General features: G+C 38.4%; 6 protein-coding genes, 1 long non-coding RNA gene and 2 other non-coding genes across 13 annotated transcripts; 5 read left to right on the forward strand and 4 right to left on the reverse strand.

Moving 5' to 3' along the window:
• The first annotated feature begins 624 nt into the window (after nucleotides 1-624).
• Nucleotides 625-3178, forward strand: LOC117567214 (mucin-5AC). The gene is made up of 4 exons (XM_034247043.2): nucleotides 625-1895; nucleotides 1963-2189; nucleotides 2760-2941; nucleotides 3006-3178. The coding sequence occupies exons 1-4, from the start codon at nucleotides 746-748 to the stop codon at nucleotides 3073-3075; spliced, it is 1629 nt and encodes a 542-aa protein (XP_034102934.1). The 5' UTR covers nucleotides 625-745; the 3' UTR covers nucleotides 3076-3178.
• An 89-nt stretch (nucleotides 3179-3267) lies between these two features.
• LOC117567220 (uncharacterized) lies at nucleotides 3268-4065 on the reverse strand. 2 transcript variants are annotated; one of them, XM_034247049.2, is made up of 3 exons: nucleotides 3820-4065; nucleotides 3618-3753; nucleotides 3268-3545 (listed from the first exon to the last, which is right to left on the reverse strand). In XM_034247049.2, exons 1-3 carry the CDS (start codon nucleotides 4015-4017, stop codon nucleotides 3463-3465), a joined length of 417 nt encoding a protein of 138 aa, XP_034102940.1. In that variant the 5' UTR covers nucleotides 4018-4065; the 3' UTR covers nucleotides 3268-3462. The 2 variants fall into 2 exon arrangements, with proteins under 2 accessions (XP_034102940.1, XP_034102939.1); XM_034247048.2 differs by having other exon boundaries at nucleotides 3618-3756.
• On the reverse strand, nucleotides 4052-4873 carry LOC117567221 (uncharacterized). Its single transcript, XM_034247050.2, has 4 exons — nucleotides 4633-4873; nucleotides 4483-4571; nucleotides 4297-4429; nucleotides 4052-4243 (listed from the first exon to the last, which is right to left on the reverse strand). Exons 1-4 carry the CDS (start codon nucleotides 4754-4756, stop codon nucleotides 4173-4175), a joined length of 417 nt encoding a protein of 138 aa, XP_034102941.1. The 5' UTR covers nucleotides 4757-4873; the 3' UTR covers nucleotides 4052-4172.
• A 1173-nt stretch (nucleotides 4874-6046) lies between these two features.
• LOC117567216 (uncharacterized) lies at nucleotides 6047-7118 on the forward strand. The gene is given in 2 exon segments (XM_034247045.2): nucleotides 6047-6517; nucleotides 6520-7118. Coding segments are annotated over 2 exon segments (585 nt in total). The 5' UTR covers nucleotides 6047-6429; the 3' UTR covers nucleotides 7017-7118.
• An 809-nt stretch (nucleotides 7119-7927) lies between these two features.
• Nucleotides 7928-9266, reverse strand: LOC117567222 (uncharacterized). Of its 4 annotated transcripts, none has more exons than XM_034247053.2 (8): nucleotides 9123-9266; nucleotides 8988-9073; nucleotides 8805-8937; nucleotides 8652-8750; nucleotides 8446-8591; nucleotides 8309-8388; nucleotides 8121-8253; nucleotides 7928-8065 (listed from the first exon to the last, which is right to left on the reverse strand). In XM_034247053.2, exons 1-4 carry the CDS (start codon nucleotides 9229-9231, stop codon nucleotides 8695-8697), a joined length of 384 nt encoding a protein of 127 aa, XP_034102944.1. In that variant the 5' UTR covers nucleotides 9232-9266; the 3' UTR covers nucleotides 7928-8065; nucleotides 8121-8253; nucleotides 8309-8388; nucleotides 8446-8591; nucleotides 8652-8694. The 4 variants fall into 4 exon arrangements, with proteins under 4 accessions (XP_034102944.1, XP_034102945.1, XP_051860404.1 ...); XM_034247054.2 differs by having other exon boundaries at nucleotides 8438-8591; XM_052004444.1 differs by lacking the exons at nucleotides 8988-9073; nucleotides 9123-9266 and having other exon boundaries at nucleotides 7931-8065; nucleotides 8805-8903.
• A 669-nt stretch (nucleotides 9267-9935) lies between these two features.
• On the reverse strand, nucleotides 9936-22230 carry LOC117567213 (uncharacterized). The gene is made up of 7 exons (XM_034247042.2): nucleotides 22146-22230; nucleotides 20765-22081; nucleotides 14260-15235; nucleotides 12578-13021; nucleotides 11893-12510; nucleotides 11141-11267; nucleotides 9936-11083 (listed from the first exon to the last, which is right to left on the reverse strand). The coding sequence occupies exons 2-7, from the start codon at nucleotides 20795-20797 to the stop codon at nucleotides 10702-10704; spliced, it is 2580 nt and encodes an 859-aa protein (XP_034102933.1). The 5' UTR covers nucleotides 20798-22081; nucleotides 22146-22230; the 3' UTR covers nucleotides 9936-10701.
• On the forward strand, nucleotides 17646-17717 carry Trnaw-cca (transfer RNA tryptophan (anticodon CCA)). The gene has a single exon. It is a non-coding gene; the product is annotated as a tRNA-Trp (tRNA).
• On the forward strand, nucleotides 18317-18388 carry Trnaw-cca (transfer RNA tryptophan (anticodon CCA)). The gene has a single exon. It is a non-coding gene; the product is annotated as a tRNA-Trp (tRNA).
• LOC117567224 (uncharacterized) lies at nucleotides 19715-20160 on the forward strand. Its single transcript, XR_004572048.2, has 2 exons — nucleotides 19715-19896; nucleotides 19958-20160. It is a non-coding gene; the product is annotated as an uncharacterized LOC117567224 (long non-coding RNA).
• Nucleotides 22231-22248: the final 18 nt, after the last annotated feature.

The following is a 22248-nucleotide window of genomic DNA, read 5'->3' on the forward strand; positions in this document are numbered from 1 at the left end:
ATAATTATTTTTATATATGTATTATTAGTAGTTAAACTGCTTGATGAATGCTTTAGTGCACTGTTCTACATATTAACCCGGAAACCGGTTGATAAGAGCGAACTGGAAATGTTATTTAAACAGTCGCGCATGTTTACATGTATGCGTGTGTCTGATTAATTGATTAGCAGTCTGTGGAGAGTTACTTTCGGACCTTCACTACATCGATATTGATTACAACTTATATCTGTGTTGATTCAATCTCGAAATATCTATATACATAAATATATATATACATATAAATACATAGTTAATTGGAATTGAAGTATATTCATAAGTCCGTACACAAATGAATTCAGAGAGTTTAGATCAAGGTTGTTATTAAGAATATAACTAAGGGGGAATAGCCCCCCACAGGTAGAAAACTTTACACAAGCGAGAGTGATTTCTCTCTGCGTATGAGTAATAACAAAGAGACGTGTCTGAATAGCCTTACAAGGGGTTTTCGAAACAAATATCGTCCCCATAGGGAAACCTCTTTTGGCTACGCTCCATGCAAAAGAGCGCGACAGAGTGAAGAGAGAACGATTTACTTATCTTCTTGTGAGTAATTCAGACGTTGCCTTATCGTGAAAGCTTTGCCGGAACGTCAGTATCTGGTGAAACGTTAAAACGAGCGGATCGGTGCGCGTCTTAAGCAGTTAAAGGCGAGAGAGAGAGATAGAAATAGTGAGTGATAGATTGCGAGCGCGAGAGTTTTAGGAAAATGGGTTGGTGGGGCAAAAAGAAATCCACGGATGAGGCACGAAGCAGCAGCGATCTGCCACCGGCGGCGCTGCTGGATCCACGCACCAAGATCCACACAACCAGCGCTGCAACGGAAACCACGAACACAGCTGTGCAGAATTCAACCATATTCGACAGCAACAAGAACACCGTAACCTACATGCATACTCGTCAAACGGTGACGCATACGCAGCAGGCTCGTGTGACGGAAGTGATAACGCGTCGCACACCAAACCAGAACGAGTTGGACGAGCTGTTTGCACAAATGAGCATGAATGGTGGCACTGCTACCAAGACGACAACGACCACAAGCAGCAAGCGATCGACACCATCGAGCCTCTATGGCGTCGCACTGCGATCGACGCCGTCGTTCAAGGCCACCGCGGAGGCGCGACGTTCCAGCACGCTGGTGAGAATGGAGCAGACGACAATGTCACAGAAGCAGGGTCGCAGTGTCACCCAGCATGTGGAGACACAACGTGTGGCGCTTAAGCCGACCAAGCCAACCTGGCCACCGGCAACCACTACAACCACAAAGTCCAGCTCGTCCACGGCGCTTGCCCTGAAGCCGCTTGATCGTAGCTATGTGTCGCCATATGCCAACAAATCGGGAAGTCTGATCAGCAGCGTGTCCAGCAACTCCTTTGCGCCCAAGCCAGCGATCTCTACAACAACAACCACGAGCATTAGGCCGATACTTTCCACACCGAAAAGCACTGTTGCCACTAGTATCTGGTCAACGACCCCGAAACCAAAGACCACAGCAACAGCGAGCATAAAACCAACTCTACCCACAACCAACAATGTGGTGCCTTCAAGGCCCTACATTAGCCTGAATCCCAGCACAGGTGCAGTGCCCAAGAAATACAGCAGTTCGGTTAGCTCTAAGGATGCTCAAGGCGAGTTCAAACCCTCAACGCCAATCATTCAATCAAGTGTGCCGAAGAAGAAGCTAAAGGCCGCAGAGGTTGTCATCTTCAATCACGAGAAATTCGACAATCAGAACGAGTTTCGCGAAGGCAGCGCGGAGGATGTTAAAGTTCTGGAAAAAACATTCAAGGCTCTCAAATGCAGCGTGAAAATCATTACCAACGCCACATTGGACGAGGTCAAAAGTAATATTCGCAAGCGTAAGTTTTGTCAATGTCTGAATTTGAATGCATTTTATAATATGATTATCTCTTTGTTCCTTTGCAGTGGAGCAGAAGAACTTCTCTGAACGTTCTGCATTGGTACTCGTGTTGCTGAGTCATGGTCAGCGCAATGACACCTTGGCCGCCAGAGATGGTGATTATAGAATTGATGATGATGTCATCTTTCCTATTGTACGCAATCGTACGCTGCAGAACAAGCCGAAGATCCTGTTTGTGCAGGCCTGCAAAGGTTCTAGAGAGATTGGAACATTCAAGACCGATTCCGCACAGGTAAAATGCATTCCAGTCTTTATAACATACTCTCTGTCCTTAGAGTAAAAGTTCGTCCGTCTGCCTGTATGAAAAACTAGGCTATAAGAGGTAGAGCTACAATTTGTGTTTGTATATATACATATATATAAATTTATACTCTTGATCAGTAACATTAGCGTTAAAGAGGAAATTAACATTATAATGAATTTCGCATAAAATGTTAATTACGTTTGGAAAATAGGTTTCAATATGCAGAAGTAGAGATCAGAGAATATTATACTTAGAAATTCCAAATTCATAAAAATTAGTAAAGGATTTAATGCAGTACTTTCGAGATCATCTTAGTTCAAGATGATAATTGGTATCATAACGCCTGATAGTCTCTTCGTCTGCCTGTTTTTAAATAGACTACCTTTAAAACTAAGTCTATGAAGCTTGGTTCCGAATTGCTTGAATTGAGCTCGAAACTGTAAACTCGACTTGAAATTGGAGATTGGAATGCAAAATAAATCATTTAATATTTGACTTGCCAATGAAATGAAGCTCTTTTTTCATGTTGTTACTCATTCTGTTTTCTTTGTACCGTAGCCACATGGTAGTCCAAGCGAGATTCTCAAATGCTACAGCACCTATGAGGGATATGTCTCCTATCGGTACGATGATGGCACACCCTTCATAAAGATTCTCTGCGAAACACTCAGCAACAAGCCAAAGGTTGACATTGCCACCATCATGGAGGAAGTGCGCTTGTTGGTTAAAACATATACCAAGTGAGTGTACATTTTCTTAACTAATAAGCTAATCGATTAACTGGAATATGTTTATTGCTTACAGGGATGCACAGATACCAACTGTGACCACATCATTGACCACAAAATACGTATTTGGAGATTATACTACATAAACTGCCTAGTATTAGAGATGCCTTTGCCTTGTGATTGATAACTTAAGACATAGCTGTTCATTAGATTCAATAAGCGAAAGAGACTGCAATCAAATTATATACAATGTAATTAGCTTATCTGCTTTGAGTTCAGTGAGTAACCGCAAAATACTATCTTATCGATAAATATCGGAGCACTAAAGCGTATTATGTTGTATATACTTATGTACATTTATTTAAAAATCTGTTATATTCCGATCTGCTCATAAGGCACCATTAATTTATAAGCTCAGTAATAAAGATGTCCTATAGTTTCCATGTGTGAAACTATAGAGAAGACAAACTTCTTGTGGATCTTTTCATTAAGAAAACAATCTACAAATAAGTTTATCCAATCTATAGATAAGTTCAGGCCTCGTCATCTTCTTCGAAGGGCGTGTTTACTTGCTGATAATACGAATACGCAATAATATAAAAGTAAACGTTAATTGCTGTGTGATAGGCAAGAGATGAGAAACGGATTGGCAAAGAGTATTCGCCATAGCGGTGCAAAGTAAACTCACCAGTTAAAACGACTACAAAAATGAGAACATGAAAGCGTACCGACAGGTTACTAACTGTTTGTATGATGAAGCAGATGATTAAAATGGCCGTATTGACGAAGCTGGTGATTAGATAGAACACCAATAGCACTGTTGACTGCTGCAAGATACTCCACATCGATTAAAGATAAGTCCCCCATCGCTTTGACCTGAGTGAACTTACAATAAGCGCGCCCAACAACAACATCACACATCCGATGCAGTGGCAGATGCACACAGCTCGCTCTGGCTGTGAGATGAGTTCTTGAGGGCCCAATAGGATGATCACCAAATTGACTATAACATCGAAGAAAGCAATTCCAATGCATCCACGTCGAAGACTGATGCAGAAGCAACAGGCATTCAAACGGATCTTGACCATTTCGATACGAGTTGTTTTAATTATCACTTGACAATTTAATAATATGTATTTTTGTGTATTTATTTGTCATGATTGATAGATAAGACATTTCAAATAATGACATACGAGATTTGAATTTAATCATATAGAATCATAGGACTGAGGATGCCTGCCTCTCAAATGAACAGATCTCCTCCGAGTGCAGCATAAAACGAATAGGCGACGAGCCAATAATAAATGCCTAAAACTGTTTGGAACATTGTAGAATATGACAACCATCCGATTTGGAAGTCCACTTACCAAACATAATAACATATAGAGCTATAACTGGCGCCCATATGACGAGTATTACATCCGATATTACCAAAATAATCATGGCCAATATCTTTACCAATGTTAGCATTATATACATGAGCATACAGTTTGGACGTAGCTGCAAGATTATCAATTTATTAGAGCTGACCTAATCTTACATTGACTACTTACCCATAAAGCACCCAGAAATAGAAAGACGGCGCTTATCAGGTGCGTTAACATGAAAATACAGAACAATTTGTGGCATAGGTCGGGCTCACCTGTATATTTATTATGGGCTATAGCACTGTCAAAATTGTAATCTCCATGTTAGTGACTTACCCGACTCGCCAAAGATAAAGATGAAGATGCCAAATAACAGATCCATTAGCACATCTGATATAGCTACTATAAAAGTGCCTATACGCAAATCTACACAAAAACAACACCATTGCAAGTAGATCATCTTGCTGATTCTGAAGTTTGGTTTCTAATTACTAATTTCGACTGTGTCTGCGGATTAACTTTCTGTGTTTTTGATAAAAATTATGTATTAGTAGTAAGTAAACTCATTAAATTCTGACAAAAAATACATAGTAAGGTTCACATTCGTTGGCAGAACAAAGAAAGTCAAGTCGATGACTGTGCACCACTTTTGTTTTCCAAATTCGGTATCTTTTGGGATTGTCTGACCAAGGCTGACAAAGAAGAGAAACTTGTGTGATCTTATTGCTCATCATCTTTCTTGTTTAATTATCCAGTAACTGCATATAGGGTAGCAGAGTAAAATTCCGTATGTAGTATTGGATTGCTATAAGAGCTAATGCATTCTAATTTCTGTTGTTTGCTAATTTAGTTTTTTAAGCAACTTGACTTTTCTCAACTCGAAAAAAATATAATCAACATATAAACTGATTAAGAAATAACCGGAATTTAATAATCGCCTTGCAATGTATTACATTTTTAAAATACAACTCGACCAACCTTTGTTAATTCATTTGACGTCATTTTATTTTGTGTTTTCTAAATAAGGTTAGAGAGAATCTCACCGTCATTCTGTAATAAATACACCTCTTTATACCAGAACCACTAATTTTATTTCAATTAAAAATCGTGTCAGTATGAAGGCAACAGATTGAATAACAGAATAAAAGAAATAAAACAGAATAAAACTTTAGTTAAAATCATTCTCAAATAAGTATTTCATTTGTTTGAGTAAGAATTAAAATAAAGTTAACTTTGGGAGAAATTTTGTACTGTATAAAATTATTGTTAACTTAAATGAAAATATTTTAAATCACTTAAATTTAAGTTACCCTATGTTGTTTATTTTCTCAATTTACAAACATTTTTAAACTTCTATTCCAAGGCAGCGATCAAAGTCAAAACGGTAGTGTTATCGATAGTGTTATAGTGACTGTTATCGATATCGAAATTGATCAGCTGCACACCCCTTTTTATTATGGGCAATGCAGGGTATGGAAATGAAAAACACTCTCTCGTATGAATTTCGGTAACAATGACCGTCCATGGCCTAGCAAATGGGCTATGCGATAAAACGGTAAACTCGTAGTGTTATATCATAAATATCAACAGTGCACAACGCAATCGAGTTTTTAATGGTTTTTGGCAAATAACTGTTGAAAAAGGCCGGGAAGTCCAGGAAAGGCAGAGAACGTGCCAGTCGCCCTAACAGTGGGCAACGATGTTGGCGAAGGAGAGACGGAGAGGGAATGAGATCGGGGGAGCTTGTGTTTGCCTTTTGCAATTTCGTTTTCATTATCGAAACACGAGTATATATTGAAAAACGAGCAAACGAAAAATGAGCACAATGTGCGAACGATTCGAACTCATTTGTATGCGATGTGGGCAGCGGTGATGACGACGACGATGACTGCAAAGACGACTACGAAGACGATTGGGAAGCCAGAGAATCAAAAATATTATGCAAAGAGTCCGAAACGGAGCCCGAGTCCCCCTGCTTAGCAAAAAGGGGGTTACACAAACAGCGAACAGCCGAAATCAAAATCAAAAACAAAATCAAAATCAGTAATTGCTGCGAACTCGTCGTATATAATGCAGCAATGACATGACACTATCGAGTCATTCGAGTCTGAGCAATCGAACAGATCGAGCACAATGAAAACACAACTGGCGCTTCTTTTAGTCCTCGCAGGCAACATGGCCATTGTCATGGCACGCCCGGAGCCACCTAAGACTCGCTACGGTGCCCCGCCCCAGCACCCCAAAAGGATTATGGCCCACCGCCACCGGCACAACCCTTGCCCGTCTATGGACCGCCAGCTGCCTTCTATGGTCCACCCGTCTCCGAGGCGATAATCACGAAGAACGTGTATGTGCATGTGCCCCCAGAGGAGCCGGAACTTTATCCAGCTGCGGCGCCCATTCAAACCGCGGTGCCCAAGAAGCACTACAAGATCATCTTCATCAAGGCACCAAACCCACCCACTCCCCAGCGCCAAGTGCTGCCTCCACCTGTGCAGGATGAGCACAAGACGTTGGTCTATGTGCTGGTCAAAAAGCCCGAGGAGCAGCTGCCAGTCATTCTGCCATCGCCGGAGCCCACCGAGCCCACCAAACCGGAGGTCTACTTCATCAAGTACAAGCAGCAGCCGAAGCCAGCTCCCCAATATGGTCCTCCTGCCCCTGTGCCCGCCGATGAATACGGTGCACCGCCAGCTCCCCGCACTGTTGAGCAGTTCTAGAAGTAGTTCTAAGACTACGCCCGTGCTTATAATCTTGCATTCAAATGTAAATATTATTTATAATTAGTTGCCACCATAAATTACAGTTTCTGGATATTAAACGAAGGATTCTTTAATATATGTTATCTGTGTTTAAATTTGGCCTATTACGGATTTGGAAAATTGAGGGACACTTTTCGATCTCAACCAACATCAGAAGGAAATACTTGAAATCGAAAATAAGCATTCAAAACAATCAATGTGTACCTGCTACACATAGGGTAGAAGGGTATTACATCTTTGCGCCGGCAGGAAATGTATGTAACAGGCGGAAGGAGGTATCTCCGACCCTATAAAGTATATATAATATATTCTTGATCAGCGTCAACAGCCGAGACGATCTAGCCATGTCCGTCTGTCCGGATGAACACCTAGATCACAGAAACTACAAAAGAGACTATAACTATAGTCTTTATGATTGATTTTGGCTGGCAATCTGGTATATTTGGCACTTTATAGTATATATTATATTTTATGGTATATTATTTTTGGTCTATTTTGAGAATATTTATTATAGCAATATTTTGCGTTTATTCAAAATGGGTAGCGTGTATCTCACAGTCCAGTACAATCCACTATTAGCTTTCTTACTTGTTTTGAACTATATCAATATCAGATTAAGTTAAGTCGATACAAAGTAGAACTCAATATATGTGGATTTGATAATTGACAACAAGATTTATTTATATATTTTTAATCCTATTGCAAGGAAATCAGCAAAGAATTTAATATAAAAATAATATATATACATATACATGTATATAAATATATATACATATACTACATACATATATATAAATGGAAAAAATTGCTTGACATTTAAAAAAAGTAAATATGCGACAGAAATGTATTCTTCAGAGCACTAATTTATTAATTTAAAGGTTTACATTTAAATACGTTGTACATTTTTTGTAAGTATTGTTGAACTATAGCTTAGACCCAGCACAGCGCTTCTCCTCCAAAAATCAAATAAACCGAGTAAACATGAAACCAGAAGTATGTATCAAAAACTGCAAAAGAATAATAAATTATTTAAGAAAAGCCTTAAATAAATGAGTTGCGGACCCAAAATAAAAGTTGCCATGGCCAAAGTCTCATAACTTAGTAAATCATAAAATTGTACAAGCAAAAGAACTGTGGTCCAACATAAACGCGCAAATGTGTTGATTAAATATGGTATGCAAAAGTTATAAGATTCCTAAAAAGAAACACAAAATTATAATTACTATTAATTAAAATGATCACTCACTTACATAGCCCAAGGCAAACACAAGTAAAACAGACACCAGAAGTTGCAGTACTGTGAAAACACTCCAAGTGATCTCGCTTAAAGCTGGAAAATGAAAACGATTTAAGGGAATTTTGGAATTGTTCTTCCTTACTTATTTACCACCATGAAATATTAGAGAAGCAATAGTACAGAAAATTACATCAGCAATGGCAATAAATAGACATGCCACCTTCAGATTGAGACAAACAAACCCCTTCTTCAGAAGCACCATTTCCTTTTTGATATTTACTTATTATTTGCAATTACTGAAATTTGTTGAAACATGAATGAAAGTAAAATCAATACTAAACATTATTATGAATAACCTTTATCTGAGATCTGTTTTAGTCTTGATAGTAGTCAAGCGCACTAGAGCAATGTATGATAGTATGAGTAGACGATCAGGCAGAAATACAAGCTGAGAACTAATTAAACAATTTCAAAAAGTGTCTGCTTGTCTGATTGCACAGTACTCTCACTCGTTTGTATTATATCAAAGATTACAAAATCATAGAAGTCTTCCACAGTCACCACATAGATGCATTCCCAGACTAAGATGAGAATGTGCAACAGTGCCACATAAATATAAGGTAACAAAAGCCAGCGAAAGGACTGTAACAAAATCTATCGGTAATAAGAACTTGATTAAATTGTAGACTTACCAAGAGGCAACCAATAAGTAAAGTAACGCAACAGCCAACATAAATGCCGCTGATTATAAGAGAAGCAAAGCCTAGCATGGAATCACCTAACAAAGAGAATTTAGAATTCAATATCCGAATAATACGATTACTTACGATCCACAAAGAAACGATCGAGGCCATGCAATATAACGTCGATAATGGCTATCATTATGCAACCGGTTCTTAGCTCGATGCAGCAACAACAACTATCTGTATAAATCATATCGCAGCGGAATTTTCAAGTTTAGTCAATCTCTGATATATTTGAGTATTAATTCAATGTATATAATAGTATATTTATTGATTTTTATATAAGAATTTAATTTGCAGATTTAAAAATTTCTTGAAGGGAGATTTCAATTTTAAGACAAGAGTTTTTCACTACTAAAATTAAAATGAAAAGGATGAAATCCTTGTTTAAAGAATTTTTCAACCTTAAATTCTTGTGTTAAGAAATTTTGTAGATTTGTAGATTGAATAGTTCTCAAATTCTTGATTCTATTGGAAGACACTTGATTTTATATATTTTATGTTATATTACTATATATCGTAAAGATATAGATTCATTACTAAACTCAATGTAGATATTTTTAGCTGTTGACGACAATTAACCCTGGCTTACATTACAGCTATAAATAATTATGGTCATTGCGCTGCTTGAGTTAATGGATTCCACTCACGTTTCTTCTTCAAATTTTGTTGGTTTTGCATATCTAATGCATTTTATGTTGGACTTACGAAATTTGGACAAAAATCAATAATTTTCCAATAACATATGTGCATACTTTTGAAATAGTTATCAAGTTGTCCATTGAGAGACTGAAAGATTAAATTCAATATACCAATAACTATAGAAATATGTAGTTTTTTTAAGATTTCCAGAGAATATAAAAAAACTCGTGTATCTTTTATTTCAATATTGTTTTTATTGTGTTTTTTTTGTTGAAATTCTTTTGTTTTGGGTAAATGTCTCACAACAACTATTATACAACTAGATTAATGCAATGCTTTGGTGTGCTCCAGAAAAATGATGCTTAGAATGGTAGAAGTACAGTTGTTAAACATTTAATAAGTAATAGCCTCTCTTAGCGCTTCTCAAAGGTGTCTTGAAAATATGTTATTGGTGATATTGTGTGCGTTCAATGGTCACGTAAACCTACAACTAAGTATAGTTACACATTGTATAGTACATAGATTAATACATAACTGAATGTATATGTACTCATAAATCATTTATCAATTATCGTATGTCGTATATCATATATCGATTATTTATATATTTATTAATGGGTATTTATTTGTTGGTGTTCATGTCTTTTTAACTCAGTTCTTTGCGCAACTTTCGGTGCTTCTTCATGTTGGGATAACATTATGCTATATATTTAAAATACATAGATTGTAGAGTCATGTTAAGCAGGCTGATGTAAACATATAGTATTGTATTAGTGAGAACATATAATATAGGGAGAGAATGTTCTATTTTCTTTTGTGTGAGATTATCAGCGTTATCGGTGAGGCATTCGAACTCAGGTTTTTGTACTGCTATGGAAAACATTTTCGGGCTAATTGTAAACGCTACGAAACACGACTAACTTTATGGAGCAAACAACAAATATTTCATTTGAATAATCAAGTAACTGCTAAGCAACAAACTGAACCACAACTAGCCCCCGAATGAGGGCCAACTTTTGCTCTAGGCCTCCTCGCACTCGTCCTCCTCGTGCTGCACAAACAGACGATGATTGCGTGCCTCCAGAATGGTCCAGACCACAAGCGGAGTGCAGCCCAGCACCATGCAGGAGCCCATGCAATAGAAACAGATCTCATAGTCACCAGATAAATCCCTTAGTAGGCCAGCCAGTGGTGGTACGGAGATGGCTCCAATGCTCTGAAACATCCGCACCAGGCCATAGCTTGAGCTAATCCGATCCGTTCCAAACACATCCGCAAGCAGCACTGGCATCAGCACATACCAACTTCCCAGGCAAAGTCCATACACAGCGGCCGATAACCCCACGAGTATCAGAGTCTTGGCGAAGGGTATCGTCAGCACAGCTAGACCAGCGCCCAGAATGCTATAAAAATATTTTAGTAAATTAGTTAGAGCTTAAGTGAGTTCGAGTTTTAGTCACCATAGGGTATAGGTCTTCTTGCGATCAAAGAGCTGCAGATCCGACAGCCAGCCAAGTCCTAGGCGACCACAAAGGTCCAGCACAGCACTTATGGCCACCAAATATCCCGCTTCGCTTTTATTGTAGCCTGATAATATCAGTGAATAAAGTGAAGGATTACCGTTCATTTAAATAAGAGTTTAAAAGTGACAGAATAAAAAAGAAATGTTGAAAAACTACAAAGAAATAGGAATTGAGAATATGAGAAGGGAGAAAGTAAAAAAAAAAATAAGAAATGAGAAAAAATGGAAGAGGAAAACTTTTTTTGAATTCTAGCTTAATCTATCTTTATAGTTGGGCTAAGTTATTCAGGTTACTCTGAGAAATGAGAAATAATGAAAAGGTTAAAAGAAGTGAGAAATAAAAAGAAATAATAAATGAACAAAAAATAAGAAATTAAAAAACTGGAATAGAACAACTTGCTATAAATTCTATCTTAATCTATCTCAAAAGTTGCACAATAGATTTCATCGTAAAAATTATGTGTGACATATCTATGGATGAAACCTTTTCTCAGGAACATTTGATTAAATCTGGATAATAAATTTTGGTTGTTGACCAAGATGCCGCATATTTATTTATGTATACTTGATGGACATATTCGATTTTCTTTCAATGACTCTATTGCGAATCTTCTATGTATGTTACATCGGAAATTCTTCATTAAATGAAATGAAGACTCGTATTAAAGCCAGCATGAGTATAGTACTCACCAATGGATATGACATGCGCGGGCAAATAGTAGAGCATGTAGGGACAGCCGACGGACATGAGGGTGACGGAAAGGCACATCAGAATGAAGCTGGGATCCTGCAGCAGACTGATGTCCAGATACATTTCGATGCGAGCACAACAGCCCTGCTTCAGCTGACGCTCATCGTCATCGTCATCGGCGACATCATTGTCGTCGTCGTCATCATCATAGACAACAGTCGATTCCAGAAGCTGTGAGTCCAGTATGCTGCTGTCTGAAGGCTGCAGCTGTTGCTGTTGCTGCTTGAGTTCGCTGAGATTGCTGACAGGCGTGGGAATTTCCATGCTTTTGCTGAGACCACGACTGACGACGCTTGGCGGCGACAGCGGCTTCTCGAGATGGGCTTGAATCTTGCTTATGGTCTCATCATTGGCAAACACATTGCGACGTCGTCGACTGCCTCGATTAGAGTCGGTTCCCGAATGCTTGCGATACACCCAAGTGGAGTCTGTGCTGAGATCCTCCACAGAGTGAAGCAGCCCGGAACTGCGCACCTTTTTCATGGGCTTGATGAAGGTGGTTTCTCCAATGATGTCTTTGACCTCATCGTCGCTCTCCTGTGCCGACTTGTCTTGCGCTAATTCAAAAATAAAAAAAACCCATTATTAATCAAGAGCATTGACTACTTTTTAATATCAACTCACCTGGCTGCTTGCTGGCATAGTAGTTCAAGTGGTTCTTGCACTCCTCCAGAAACAAATGCTCAATGAACTTATCATTCAGCTCATTGGACACCACCTCACACGTGTCCAAGTACGTGGATGTGGTCAGCATGCCCGTCGTGCTGGGATTGATGTCATCCCCCATGGGCTTGCTATCGACATCTTGTGCCTGGTCTTTCTCAGCAATGGCGCTGAGGGGCCGATAAAGCGTTGCCGAGACGCAGACGTGCAACATGCAACCTCCGAGAATCAGTATGGTGCCATGGAAGCCGCAATTCTCCGCCAGGTGTTTAATCAATATGGGCAGCACAAAGCTGCCTGCCGCTGTGCCCGACACGCAGATTCCGTTGGCCAGTGCCCGGTGCTTGTCAAAGTACTGCGAGACAATCACGATTCCCGGCGTGGTCGAGAGTCCGCCTCCAATGCCTGAAGTAGAGGGGGATAACGGATAGTTTTTATTCCCTTTCGCTTACTAAACTTTTACTAAATACTTATTTTATATTTTAATTTAGACTAAAATCTTGCAACGAGTTAATAATCTACTTAGCTTAATTCCTTTGGTAAATAGGGAATTACATTTATTTTAATGGTTTACTGTGGTATGAAAAATTCTTCAATATTTGTAATTAGTCAAAATCAATATGATTGTTAAATGCTTAAGCTTCTATTAACAAAAATTAAAGTTTCAAGCTTGAGAGTTTTTAGATTGAACTACATACATATTTTTCAAATGTCTTGAGATGTTCTATCGTAGCTTTCAGGCTTAACAAATTTTGTTTTTATTTTGATATTATGTAATCATAATTAATGAATTTTTCTTGATTTTAACCCATTTTTATACTCGCTACCCATAGGGTAGCAGGCAGGAAATGTATGTAACAGGTAGAAGAAGGCATCTCAGACCCCATAAAGTATATATAATATACTCTTGATCAGCTTCAACAGCCTAGACTATCTAGCCATGTCCGTCTGTCTGTCTGCCTGTCTGTCCGTCTGTCCGTATGAACACCTAGATCTCAGAGACTATAAGAGATAGAGCTATAATTTTCGACAGCATTTGTTATATTTGCACGCAGATCAAGTTTGTTTCAAATTTTTGCCACGCCCACTTCCGCCCCCGCAAATCAACAAAAATCGAATAACAAGCGTAATTTTAAAGCTAGAATATATAATATAATAACTATAGTAGTTGTGATTCCTGATTTGGTTGCGATCAGATAAAAATTGTCGAAGTTATTAAATAAATACTTTTGTATGGGCAAAAGGCCTAGTTACTATGGGTCTTAGTTGCTTAGGCTGACAATCTAGTATATTGTGCCGTCTATGGTATATTTTGAATGCGATACTATATCGATATACCAAATATACCATTCGGTATATTTTAGTATTTTTGTAGTAATACCGAAACATTTAGCTTTTATTCAAAATGGGTTGCGGGTATCTCACAGTCGAGTAGCTTTCTTACTTGTTTTTTGTACATCTACTTTATTTTGGCGTTAATTAATATTGCAACCATATTCAATTTTAATTTGAATTATTACTTAAATTTATAGTGAACAAGATTATTTTTATAATATCTGTAATATGATGACAAAACAAACACAATGAATTTCACGGTAAAACTAATTCGCATATGGAAAGAGTATTGAATGAAGCTAAATTACCTGTTAGAATGCCAAAGGTGAAGAGCAAGTGCAGCAGATTGGTGGCAAAGTAGCTGAGTATCATGCCAAGGGCACAGAAAATGCCGCCCACAAAGACAACGGAGCGACAGGAGAAACGCTGGCAGAGAGCGCTCGAGAGTGGAGCTAGGACGAGGCAGAGGGCGGAGAGGATAGCTGGAATCCAGGAGGCAACGGTAGCCGTTGAGCTGGGAAACGTTTCCATAATCTCCACATACAACACGCCATACGATTTGACCAGACCGGCGACCCAGAACTGCACCGAGAACGCGCCAAAGACAATGAACCAACCGTAGCCGCCATCGGGTGGCTCAGCGACACCGCCGCTGCTTTCGGTGGTGCTGGTGGATGAGTCACGATCCTTCGCCAGCTGCTTGTTGCGTCGCTGCACTGGTCGCTGCTCCAGCTGCTCCCTGGCCCGCCTCAGGCACTTGGCTCGCGCTGTGCCCGACGCTTGTTGCTTGTTGCGACTGCTGCGCAACTCATGCGATTTGGCTATCAACGGACGTGCCGTAATGCTGGACACGGTCAACAGGTTCTCGTTGTCATCCTCCTCCAGCTCGGAGATCTGATGCTCCAGCAGGCTGGCGTGCAGCGTGCGGGGGCAACACGGCGTGTCCAGGCTGAGCGTGGCGGGTCGTCGGGCTGCTGGCGAGGTGCAGGTCGATGGCGAGGCGCATGGCGTGGGCGAGGGCGAAGGCACGCACAGTGCTTGCATCTGCTTGACATCCAGTTCGGCCAGCGGCACCACAACGGCGGGCACATTGGGCAGCGGTGCCGGTGGAGCGGACACCACCGAGAAGAGCGATCCGCTTGTGGGCTGACACGCAACACCGTTGCTGCACTTGGTGTTGTGGGATGCAGCCAGCGTGTCGTTGAGAATGAGCCCTCCCGACTCGTACTGGACTCCACCAGCTGGGTCCGGTTCACTCGCGCAGTAAACCGATCCCCGTGAACCCTGCAACGAATGCAACATTTTCGCATATAAATTATAAGCTCATAAATTGCGCTGACAAATCGAGGGAAGCAACAACTTAGTCCTAATTTGTATTACTAAATGGCATGACCCGCAGGCACGCAAGCTTCTTTAACTCCTTCCCCTCTCCATCCTCCTTCTCGACCTGACTTTCTGGAACCGACGATATCGCCTACAGCTCTTTAATATATGGCTCACATTTGCATTTAATTGTGTTAACCCTTTCGGGTAAAGTAAAGTAAACAACAACACCTCTAACTCATGCTCAACATCTTCGCTTTTACCTCTTGCTCTAATTTGTTGTAATTATTCGCCACAAACAATTATTTGGTCTAGTTGTTATTTTAACTATTCTTGTTGTTGTGGTTGTTTTAAAACTTTGTTTGTTAAATCGATGCAATAACTTTCGTGTGGTTGCTCTCTCTCTCTCCCCTCTCTCTCTCTCTCTCTCTCTCTCTCTCTCTCCCCCTCCCTACACCGTTTTTTGTGCTTTAGGCCACCAGAATCATGAGTTGACATGACGTCTGGGTATTTTCCATTGAACTCTCAACCAATTTCCCTTCAATTTGTTGCCAGTCACCAGTTTTGAGTTTTCCAGTTTCAGGGTCAAGTGCAAGTCGAGGCTTTTCTAGTGGGAGTCAATGTTTGATGTCTGATAACAACTATGGATCGAATCGCTAAGGAAAATCCATTATATGAATGCTCAGTTGAAATCACTTTGTCGTATCATTGAAAATAATCTATTTTTAGCTTGAGTTGTTTAACTTAAATTGCAGATAAGATATTTGTAATCAAAAAGTTAAAATTGACAAAAGACCATCTACAAATTTGAAACAAATACTCTTCTTTTAATATATTTTAACGGAAAACCACATTTTGCTGCCCTTCTCTTGGGCGGACACTTTAATATAATTTAATGGAAAACACCATTTTACGGTCCTTCTCTTGGGCGGACACTTTTTATATGACCTTTGACTTGATAGAGTTTTCTCTTAAAGCAATTTCGCTACTCTTAAGGAAATATTCAACATCGCTATATTTGAAAACTTTTCGAACAAAATTTGATTTCAAAACCTTTTGAGCTGTCGCTAATTTCAAGTCACCTTTTGGTAAGATAAAATTTTTATTATTATTAGGGACATTTCAGATATAGTAAAACCCTATTCGTCAATAATAGAGAACACATAGCAAGTTTATTTTGAATGTGATTTTCATATATAACATTTTTATTTGTGGTCTAAAATTGTCTATGAAATATTTTTTTTTATACCGTACAGTCATTGAAGAATGTTGTACCGATTAAATAAATCTTAAAAGAAATGAATACTTGAAAAGTATGTTATAGGGGGATATTCACAAGATAAATGAGCAGGAAGGATGTCAGTAACCTCAACATAAATGAAAACCCCGAAAAAAAGAAAATCCAGTCGTGCTTAAATAAAAAACCGATGGATTGTTAACAGCTATATTGACTCAGTGACCGTAATGATGAGAATGGTAATAGCATTAATAAGGACACTGGTTGAAAGACTGTTGAATAACTCAAACAAATATAAGTAAAATTGAAATACAATATATAATTTTTACAAAATGAATTTTATTACAGTACAACTTCCCCCTTAGCATAAAAACTCTATTATTGAGTTTTTAAAAGTCTAAAAAGTGTATTAGAGAAAACCTAAGGAATTCATTATTTTTTGTCCGCTTTATGGAGAGTTCAGTATATAATACATATTAGTGAATAAAATTTCAATTTTTTAATAACAAATAACCCATCAAAGTAACACAATAAAGACTGGTGAATAATTGAAAAAAAATCTAAGCATGCATTCCTATAGCCGGACAACATTTGTCCGCCCACTAGAGACTTTTATTATAAACAATTATAAAATAGTCTGTAGAAATTTGCTTTAGCTAAAACCGGATGAACATCCATTAGTTGAACTGTAAATACTTTTTAATCTCAGGCCGCACCCTTTTTAAGCTATGTAATTATCAAACACTCATTCGTTTATTCGCCATTCTACTAAGGAAAATTGCACTCAAGCTGTGACGCTGAACTTGACTGGGTTTTGTAAACAAACGTTTGTTGTCGCAAATTATTTAAAGAAACGCTAGAACGTTCAGTGGCTTATCGCAATTTAAAGATAAATTCAAGTAAATTATGGTAGACCATTGCCGTTCGTATTGTTATTTTTATTTTTATTTGGGCGAGGTTTGTTGTTGCTTTGGCGCAGGTGTTTCTTTAGATAGTGATTGTGCATACTTTGTTGTTGCAACTGGTGATTGTTGCAGCCAAACAGGTTTGCCAATAAATCAATACTATTAAATTTCTAATGTTAGAATAGCAGCGAGTCTTTAAATTAACATTTGCCACCGGATCATTCCATGTGACTCCGTGGCGCAACGGTAGCGCGTCTGACTCCAGATCAGAAGGTTGCGTGTTCAAATCACGTCGGGGTCAATTTGGAAAATCACTTTTTTTTATTTTTTTTTAATTTGTCTACTTTTTAAAAAATTAGTTTGTTCTTCAAGCAAATCATTAAAATTTCGCTTAGATGTGTGATGTCAATTTAGCACATTACTTTTTTAATTTTTTTTTTTTTAATTTGTCCATTTTTTACAAAATTAGTTTGTTCTTTAAGCAAATCATTAAATGCTCATAATATTTGTACAAATTTTTATTATTGTTTAGAAATAAGAAATTTTTCGAATTTTTAATTTATTTTTTTCTTATTTTTAAAAACAAATTTAAACTTAAGAAAATTTAAAAAGTGAAATTCCATAACCATATCCAAAATTTTGACTTCTGTAAACTTTCCACTCTGGGTTTTCATAAAAAAGGCTCGTCATTTACATGTACAGAGCGCAAAATCATTCGCAGTGCAAATTTTACACACTGAACGTGGAATAACTATCTTCGCAATTTTTGTTATAAATAGCCTAACCTATTGAAGCCGATAAATACATTAAGTATACGACGACTAAAACCATTTCATATTTTTTTCGCTAATAATGTGCGACGTATGGCGCGTGTCGCGTATTTGTCGCCATCGCCAACAAGACTCCGTGGCGCAACGGTAGCGCGTCTGACTCCAGATCAGAAGGTTGCGTGTTCAAATCACGTCGGGGTCAATTGGTCAATTTTTTTTTGTTCTTTATTTTTTTTAAATTTTTTATTTATTTTATTCTATTTGATTTGCAGTTCAAGCAAATGGCAACAATATTTCTTTCGCCTTAAGAATGTGTTTGTGAAATTTATGTTCTCTAATGAAATAAATAATAGCAAAGAATACTTTCTATTAAAAATACTTTATTATTTCAATATATGTATTATTGAAATTGATTAACAGTGCTTACACTGAAGTCCACATTAGCGAATGGAAATACTTGCTTAATATACATTTTATATTCATTTTTTTTATTTGTCAAAAATAACAGTGTATATTCTTAATAATAATTTCTTGAATCTATTTTTTTTGTTTTGTTTTTTTTTAATACTGCCACAATTATTAATAAAATCATAGGGCAAAAATAAAGTTATGGTCTGGACATATTGTGTATTCGAAAGTACGTATTGCACAACTTTTTGCGTCTTAGATTCTATGCACTCTACACAAATGTAGAAATGAAACTATCCGATGTCTAGTATTGCCATGACGCGTGTCTCATATCTGGTGACTCAGTCCCTCAGTTGCTCCCTTGCCTTGCCTGTTGACGTACCGAAGTTGCCAATGATGATGGCATGTCAATAGGAGGCAACGTGCTGCTAATGGTTGCTTGCCTGCCATATTGATGGCGGAAAATAACCCGGTGGTAAATTGCAAGTAATAAACATGCAAGCGAAGAATGCATTTCCACAGTGGCTAATGGCCTGTCTAGCGCTAATGAGCACTCGAACCCAGCCTTAGCCTCAGCCTCAGCCTGAGACTCAGCTTCAGTCTCGAGTTTCCAATTTCATTTTCAGCCATACCGTATTGTGGCATGATGGCAGCAGCATCCACGCCCTTTGACCTTGTCAGATGTCAAAGCTTAAGCCTCATTGTTGTGTACACACTGTGCTGAGTCAAGGTCTGTCGACTGTCAGCAGGAATTCGGCTTAAATTGTCAGGAAGTGGGCGTGCTTTGGGTGTTGAGTGGGAGAGAGAGACTGCTGGGTAGAGTGGGTAGCTGGCTATTCAAGTGCCAATGCTCTGTTACATTTTCAATTTCGCAACATCTCAAGGCCCTGACGCAATCTAATGGAAATGAAAAACTTTGCCAGCTTTGCGCCTGCTGCTGTCGCTTTTGTGCTGCGTTTTTCTCTTATAGGGTCTGAGTGGGTGTCCTGGATGGCATTGAAACTGCAAGCAGCTGTACAGGGATTTGTTGGGACTCAACTTGTTGATGTCTTTTTTATTATCCATTCAAACTATACAATTATGTGTTGGGAATTTTTTGTTTTTCGAAAGCAGTCAGCTTAACTTTGATATTTACAACAAACTGTGTAGAACCTTTCAGCTATTTTATTTCATTAGTTTCATATTCCGTTGACACATTTATATAAAGTATATTCAAAATGTTTTTCGAAATTGCCAATATTTTTAAAATCTTCCAGAAATACTAAACAACAATGAAAATTTGAAATCAGGAATCCATAAAGTGTAATTTAAAGAAAACTTATTAATATTGAGAAATGTGATTGCTATTCATAATCTATCCTAGACTGTTTTCCATCAGAAGATGAAAATGGAAAAGCATGGAACGATGAACAGACTTTGCAGCTTAAGCAGATGATCAATTCCGAATAATATGTTAAATAAATTATTTTAAAATCAATCAATATTTTGTATATAATTTCTGCATCCAAAAATATCCGTTCTTGTCGAACTTAATGCTCAATAAATTTACTACTTTTTATTATATTACTTAAGCTCAGAATTTTTGTCTTCATATTTATGTAAGCAAATTAAAATAGATTAATTTCTTTGTATGCATGTTATTTAGAACTTTAAAGCTTCGCTATGAAAACAATATTGCTGTAAAGTATCTTTTGATGGTCGCAGGTGTTAAAGTGTTGTGTTCATTGATGTTGAAATGGCGACCTGGTGTTAAAATTCACTGTCAGATGAGCTGCTCATACATGTGTTTTTGTTGTCCGATGTTGTCGTTGACCCACTCTCAACGCACTCCTGGCATTCGATGTTCCTTTGTGTACTTGCTTTCACCGCATTTGCATTGTTTGCTTTCAGCATGCGGAGAGAGCGAATGAACGAAAAAGCGCATGCTCACCAGCAAATGGAATGCCTACCAAGCTACCTCAAACTACCTCAATAATTTTGAGATTACCCCAAAAACACAGAGAGAGAAAGTCAGATAGAGGGGAGAGAGAACACAGCATAAATCAGACGCGTTTCTTGACCTTAGCTGTCAGAGCTGTGGCACACAAATCACAAATTAAACATAAACACAGAGCTTTTGTGGCATGCTGATGCTCGTTGTCGGCGGCTGGTTGCCACAGTTTTCACTCACCTGTAAATGCCATTCACGCTGCAGGGATGACATTGTTGTCGTCCTTTGCTAAATGTTGAACGCCTTCTCTGATGTTTCTCTTGTTGCTCGCGTTGTTGTTGTTGTTGCTTGGGGCGTTGTTGTTGTGCACTCAAATGCATTGGTTTAGCTCTGTTGGGCTACCGATGCCAAAGAAAAGAAATAGCACAAAGGACCACAGCAACGTTGGCCCAATTAAAAGGATGCTATTTGATAATCGCTGTGTTCGTCAGTTTTTTTTTTGTGGCACACGGCGTATGCGTGATGCCGCTGCTCGCTGCTTGTTCCCCTTTTGTTTTTATTGGTTGTTTTGGCACACGATTCGCACTTACAATTAATATTCTCTTTATATAAGCATATACATAACATATAGATGTATCTGGTGATATTTCTTTATTGTTGCTAAGGCTTTGCAGGAACTTGTGATATACTATAAATTTCTTCTTTATATTTTTGGGTTTGTTTTCTCTTCGTCGATTCCTTATCTTAAAATTTTCTCATGGCATTGGCGTCATTTTTGCATCGTTGTGTGCCCACTGGACAGCAGCTGCTTCCTGTTCAGTTTTGCGTTGTCACTTCCGTTTCCGCTACACTGCAGCCTGCTGCACACTCACACTACACGCACACACACACACACACTTGAAGCGCACACACAGACACAGAAGTGCGCTTGTGTCTGTGCGAGTGTTCAACAAATATGCGCTACTCAAAAATTTCTGCTACAAATCGATACAAAACATTTGTTTTTAATGCACATCAATTCGCTTTGCTTTCGAGTGCAGCAATAAATAAATTCACAATCTAAAGCGTTGCGTATATTAGGCAATTATAATTATTTTGTTGAATCTTTATTATTACAATGGGAACAATGCATTAACACTTGCTTTGTGCTTTATTTCCTTTGTTTTCTATTTTTCTCAGCTTGGATTGCCAATTTTGTTACAAGTGCCTGCCACAAAGTTCTGCGGAGAACTGATGCTCTCAATGTCCTTTGACTGCCTTTGAAATCAGCCGTTCAGAAATCCAGCCGTTGTCCAACTCAACTTCACCACAGCTGAAATTCAACACACCAAAGAGAAAGAGCAAATACAAGCGTAGCTGAGATTACTTCATTTTCTGTTTTGCTCGCCAATTTTGGCCGTCTGTTCTGAGTGTGTTTTGACCATTTGATTGAGGTTCACGATGAAGCAACCGATTGCACATTCGCACGGGATTCATCATGACTTATCCCGTCGCGAGTAGGCTTACCATACAGAAAAAACAACTTCAGTACCAAATACCACAATACGAATGACACAGCTATATATATGTATAATAGAATGTAAATAATTTATACTCTGGGATAGATAGACGAGTCAAGTACTTAGGGATAGAAGTACTCCTTGTGTATCCTCGAACCATTCATTTGCCAGAAGTGCATAAATCAAAATGGTCAACGGCAATGCGAAGAGCCAAGGTAAAAGCAG

Source organism: Drosophila albomicans, chromosome 3 (genome assembly GCF_009650485.2).
Source record: "Drosophila albomicans strain 15112-1751.03 chromosome 3, ASM965048v2, whole genome shotgun sequence".
In the NCBI taxonomy this organism is placed as follows: Eukaryota; Metazoa; Arthropoda; class Insecta; order Diptera; family Drosophilidae; genus Drosophila; species Drosophila albomicans.

Coding starts and splice junctions, on each gene's coding strand:
- LOC117567220 (XM_034247048.2), bottom strand. CDS start 4,017: ATGGTCAAGATCCGTTTGAATGCCTGTTGCTTCTGCATCAGTCTTCGA. Junction 3,757..3,819: donor TGTTGTTGGGCGCGCTTATT/GTAAGTTCACTC, acceptor AGTATCTTGCAG/CAGTCAACAGTGCTATTGGT. Junction 3,546..3,617: donor TTTTGTAGTCGTTTTAACTG/GTGAGTTTACTT, acceptor CCTATCACACAG/CAATTAACGTTTACTTTTAT.
- LOC117567222 (XM_052004444.1), bottom strand. CDS start 8,557: ATGGTGCTTCTGAAGAAGGGGTTTGTTTGTCTCAATCTGAAGGTGGCA. Junction 8,389..8,445: donor TTCTCTAATATTTCATGGTG/GTAAATAAGTAA, acceptor TTCATTTTCCAG/CTTTAAGCGAGATCACTTGG. Junction 8,254..8,308: donor TTGTGTTTGCCTTGGGCTAT/GTAAGTGAGTGA, acceptor GTTTCTTTTTAG/GAATCTTATAACTTTTGCAT.
- LOC117567214 (XM_034247043.2), top strand. CDS start 746: ATGGGTTGGTGGGGCAAAAAGAAATCCACGGATGAGGCACGAAGCAGC. Junction 1,896..1,962: donor CAAAAGTAATATTCGCAAGC/GTAAGTTTTGTC, acceptor GTTCCTTTGCAG/TGGAGCAGAAGAACTTCTCT. Junction 2,942..3,005: donor TTGGTTAAAACATATACCAA/GTGAGTGTACAT, acceptor TATTGCTTACAG/GGATGCACAGATACCAACTG.
- LOC117567213 (XM_034247042.2), bottom strand. CDS start 20,797: ATGTCATCCCTGCAGCGTGAATGGCATTTACAG. Junction 15,236..20,764: donor AGCGTGAATGGCATTTACAG/GTGAGTGAAAAC, acceptor CATTCGTTGCAG/GGTTCACGGGGATCGGTTTA. Junction 12,511..12,577: donor CTATGCCAGCAAGCAGCCAG/GTGAGTTGATAT, acceptor TTTTTGAATTAG/CGCAAGACAAGTCGGCACAG.
- LOC117567221 (XM_034247050.2), bottom strand. CDS start 4,756: ATGATCTACTTGCAATGGTGTTGTTTTTGTGTAGATTTGCGTATAGGC. Junction 4,572..4,632: donor CTTTATCTTTGGCGAGTCGG/GTAAGTCACTAA, acceptor ATAAATATACAG/GTGAGCCCGACCTATGCCAC. Junction 4,244..4,296: donor TCTATATGTTATTATGTTTG/GTAAGTGGACTT, acceptor TGTTCCAAACAG/TTTTAGGCATTTATTATTGG.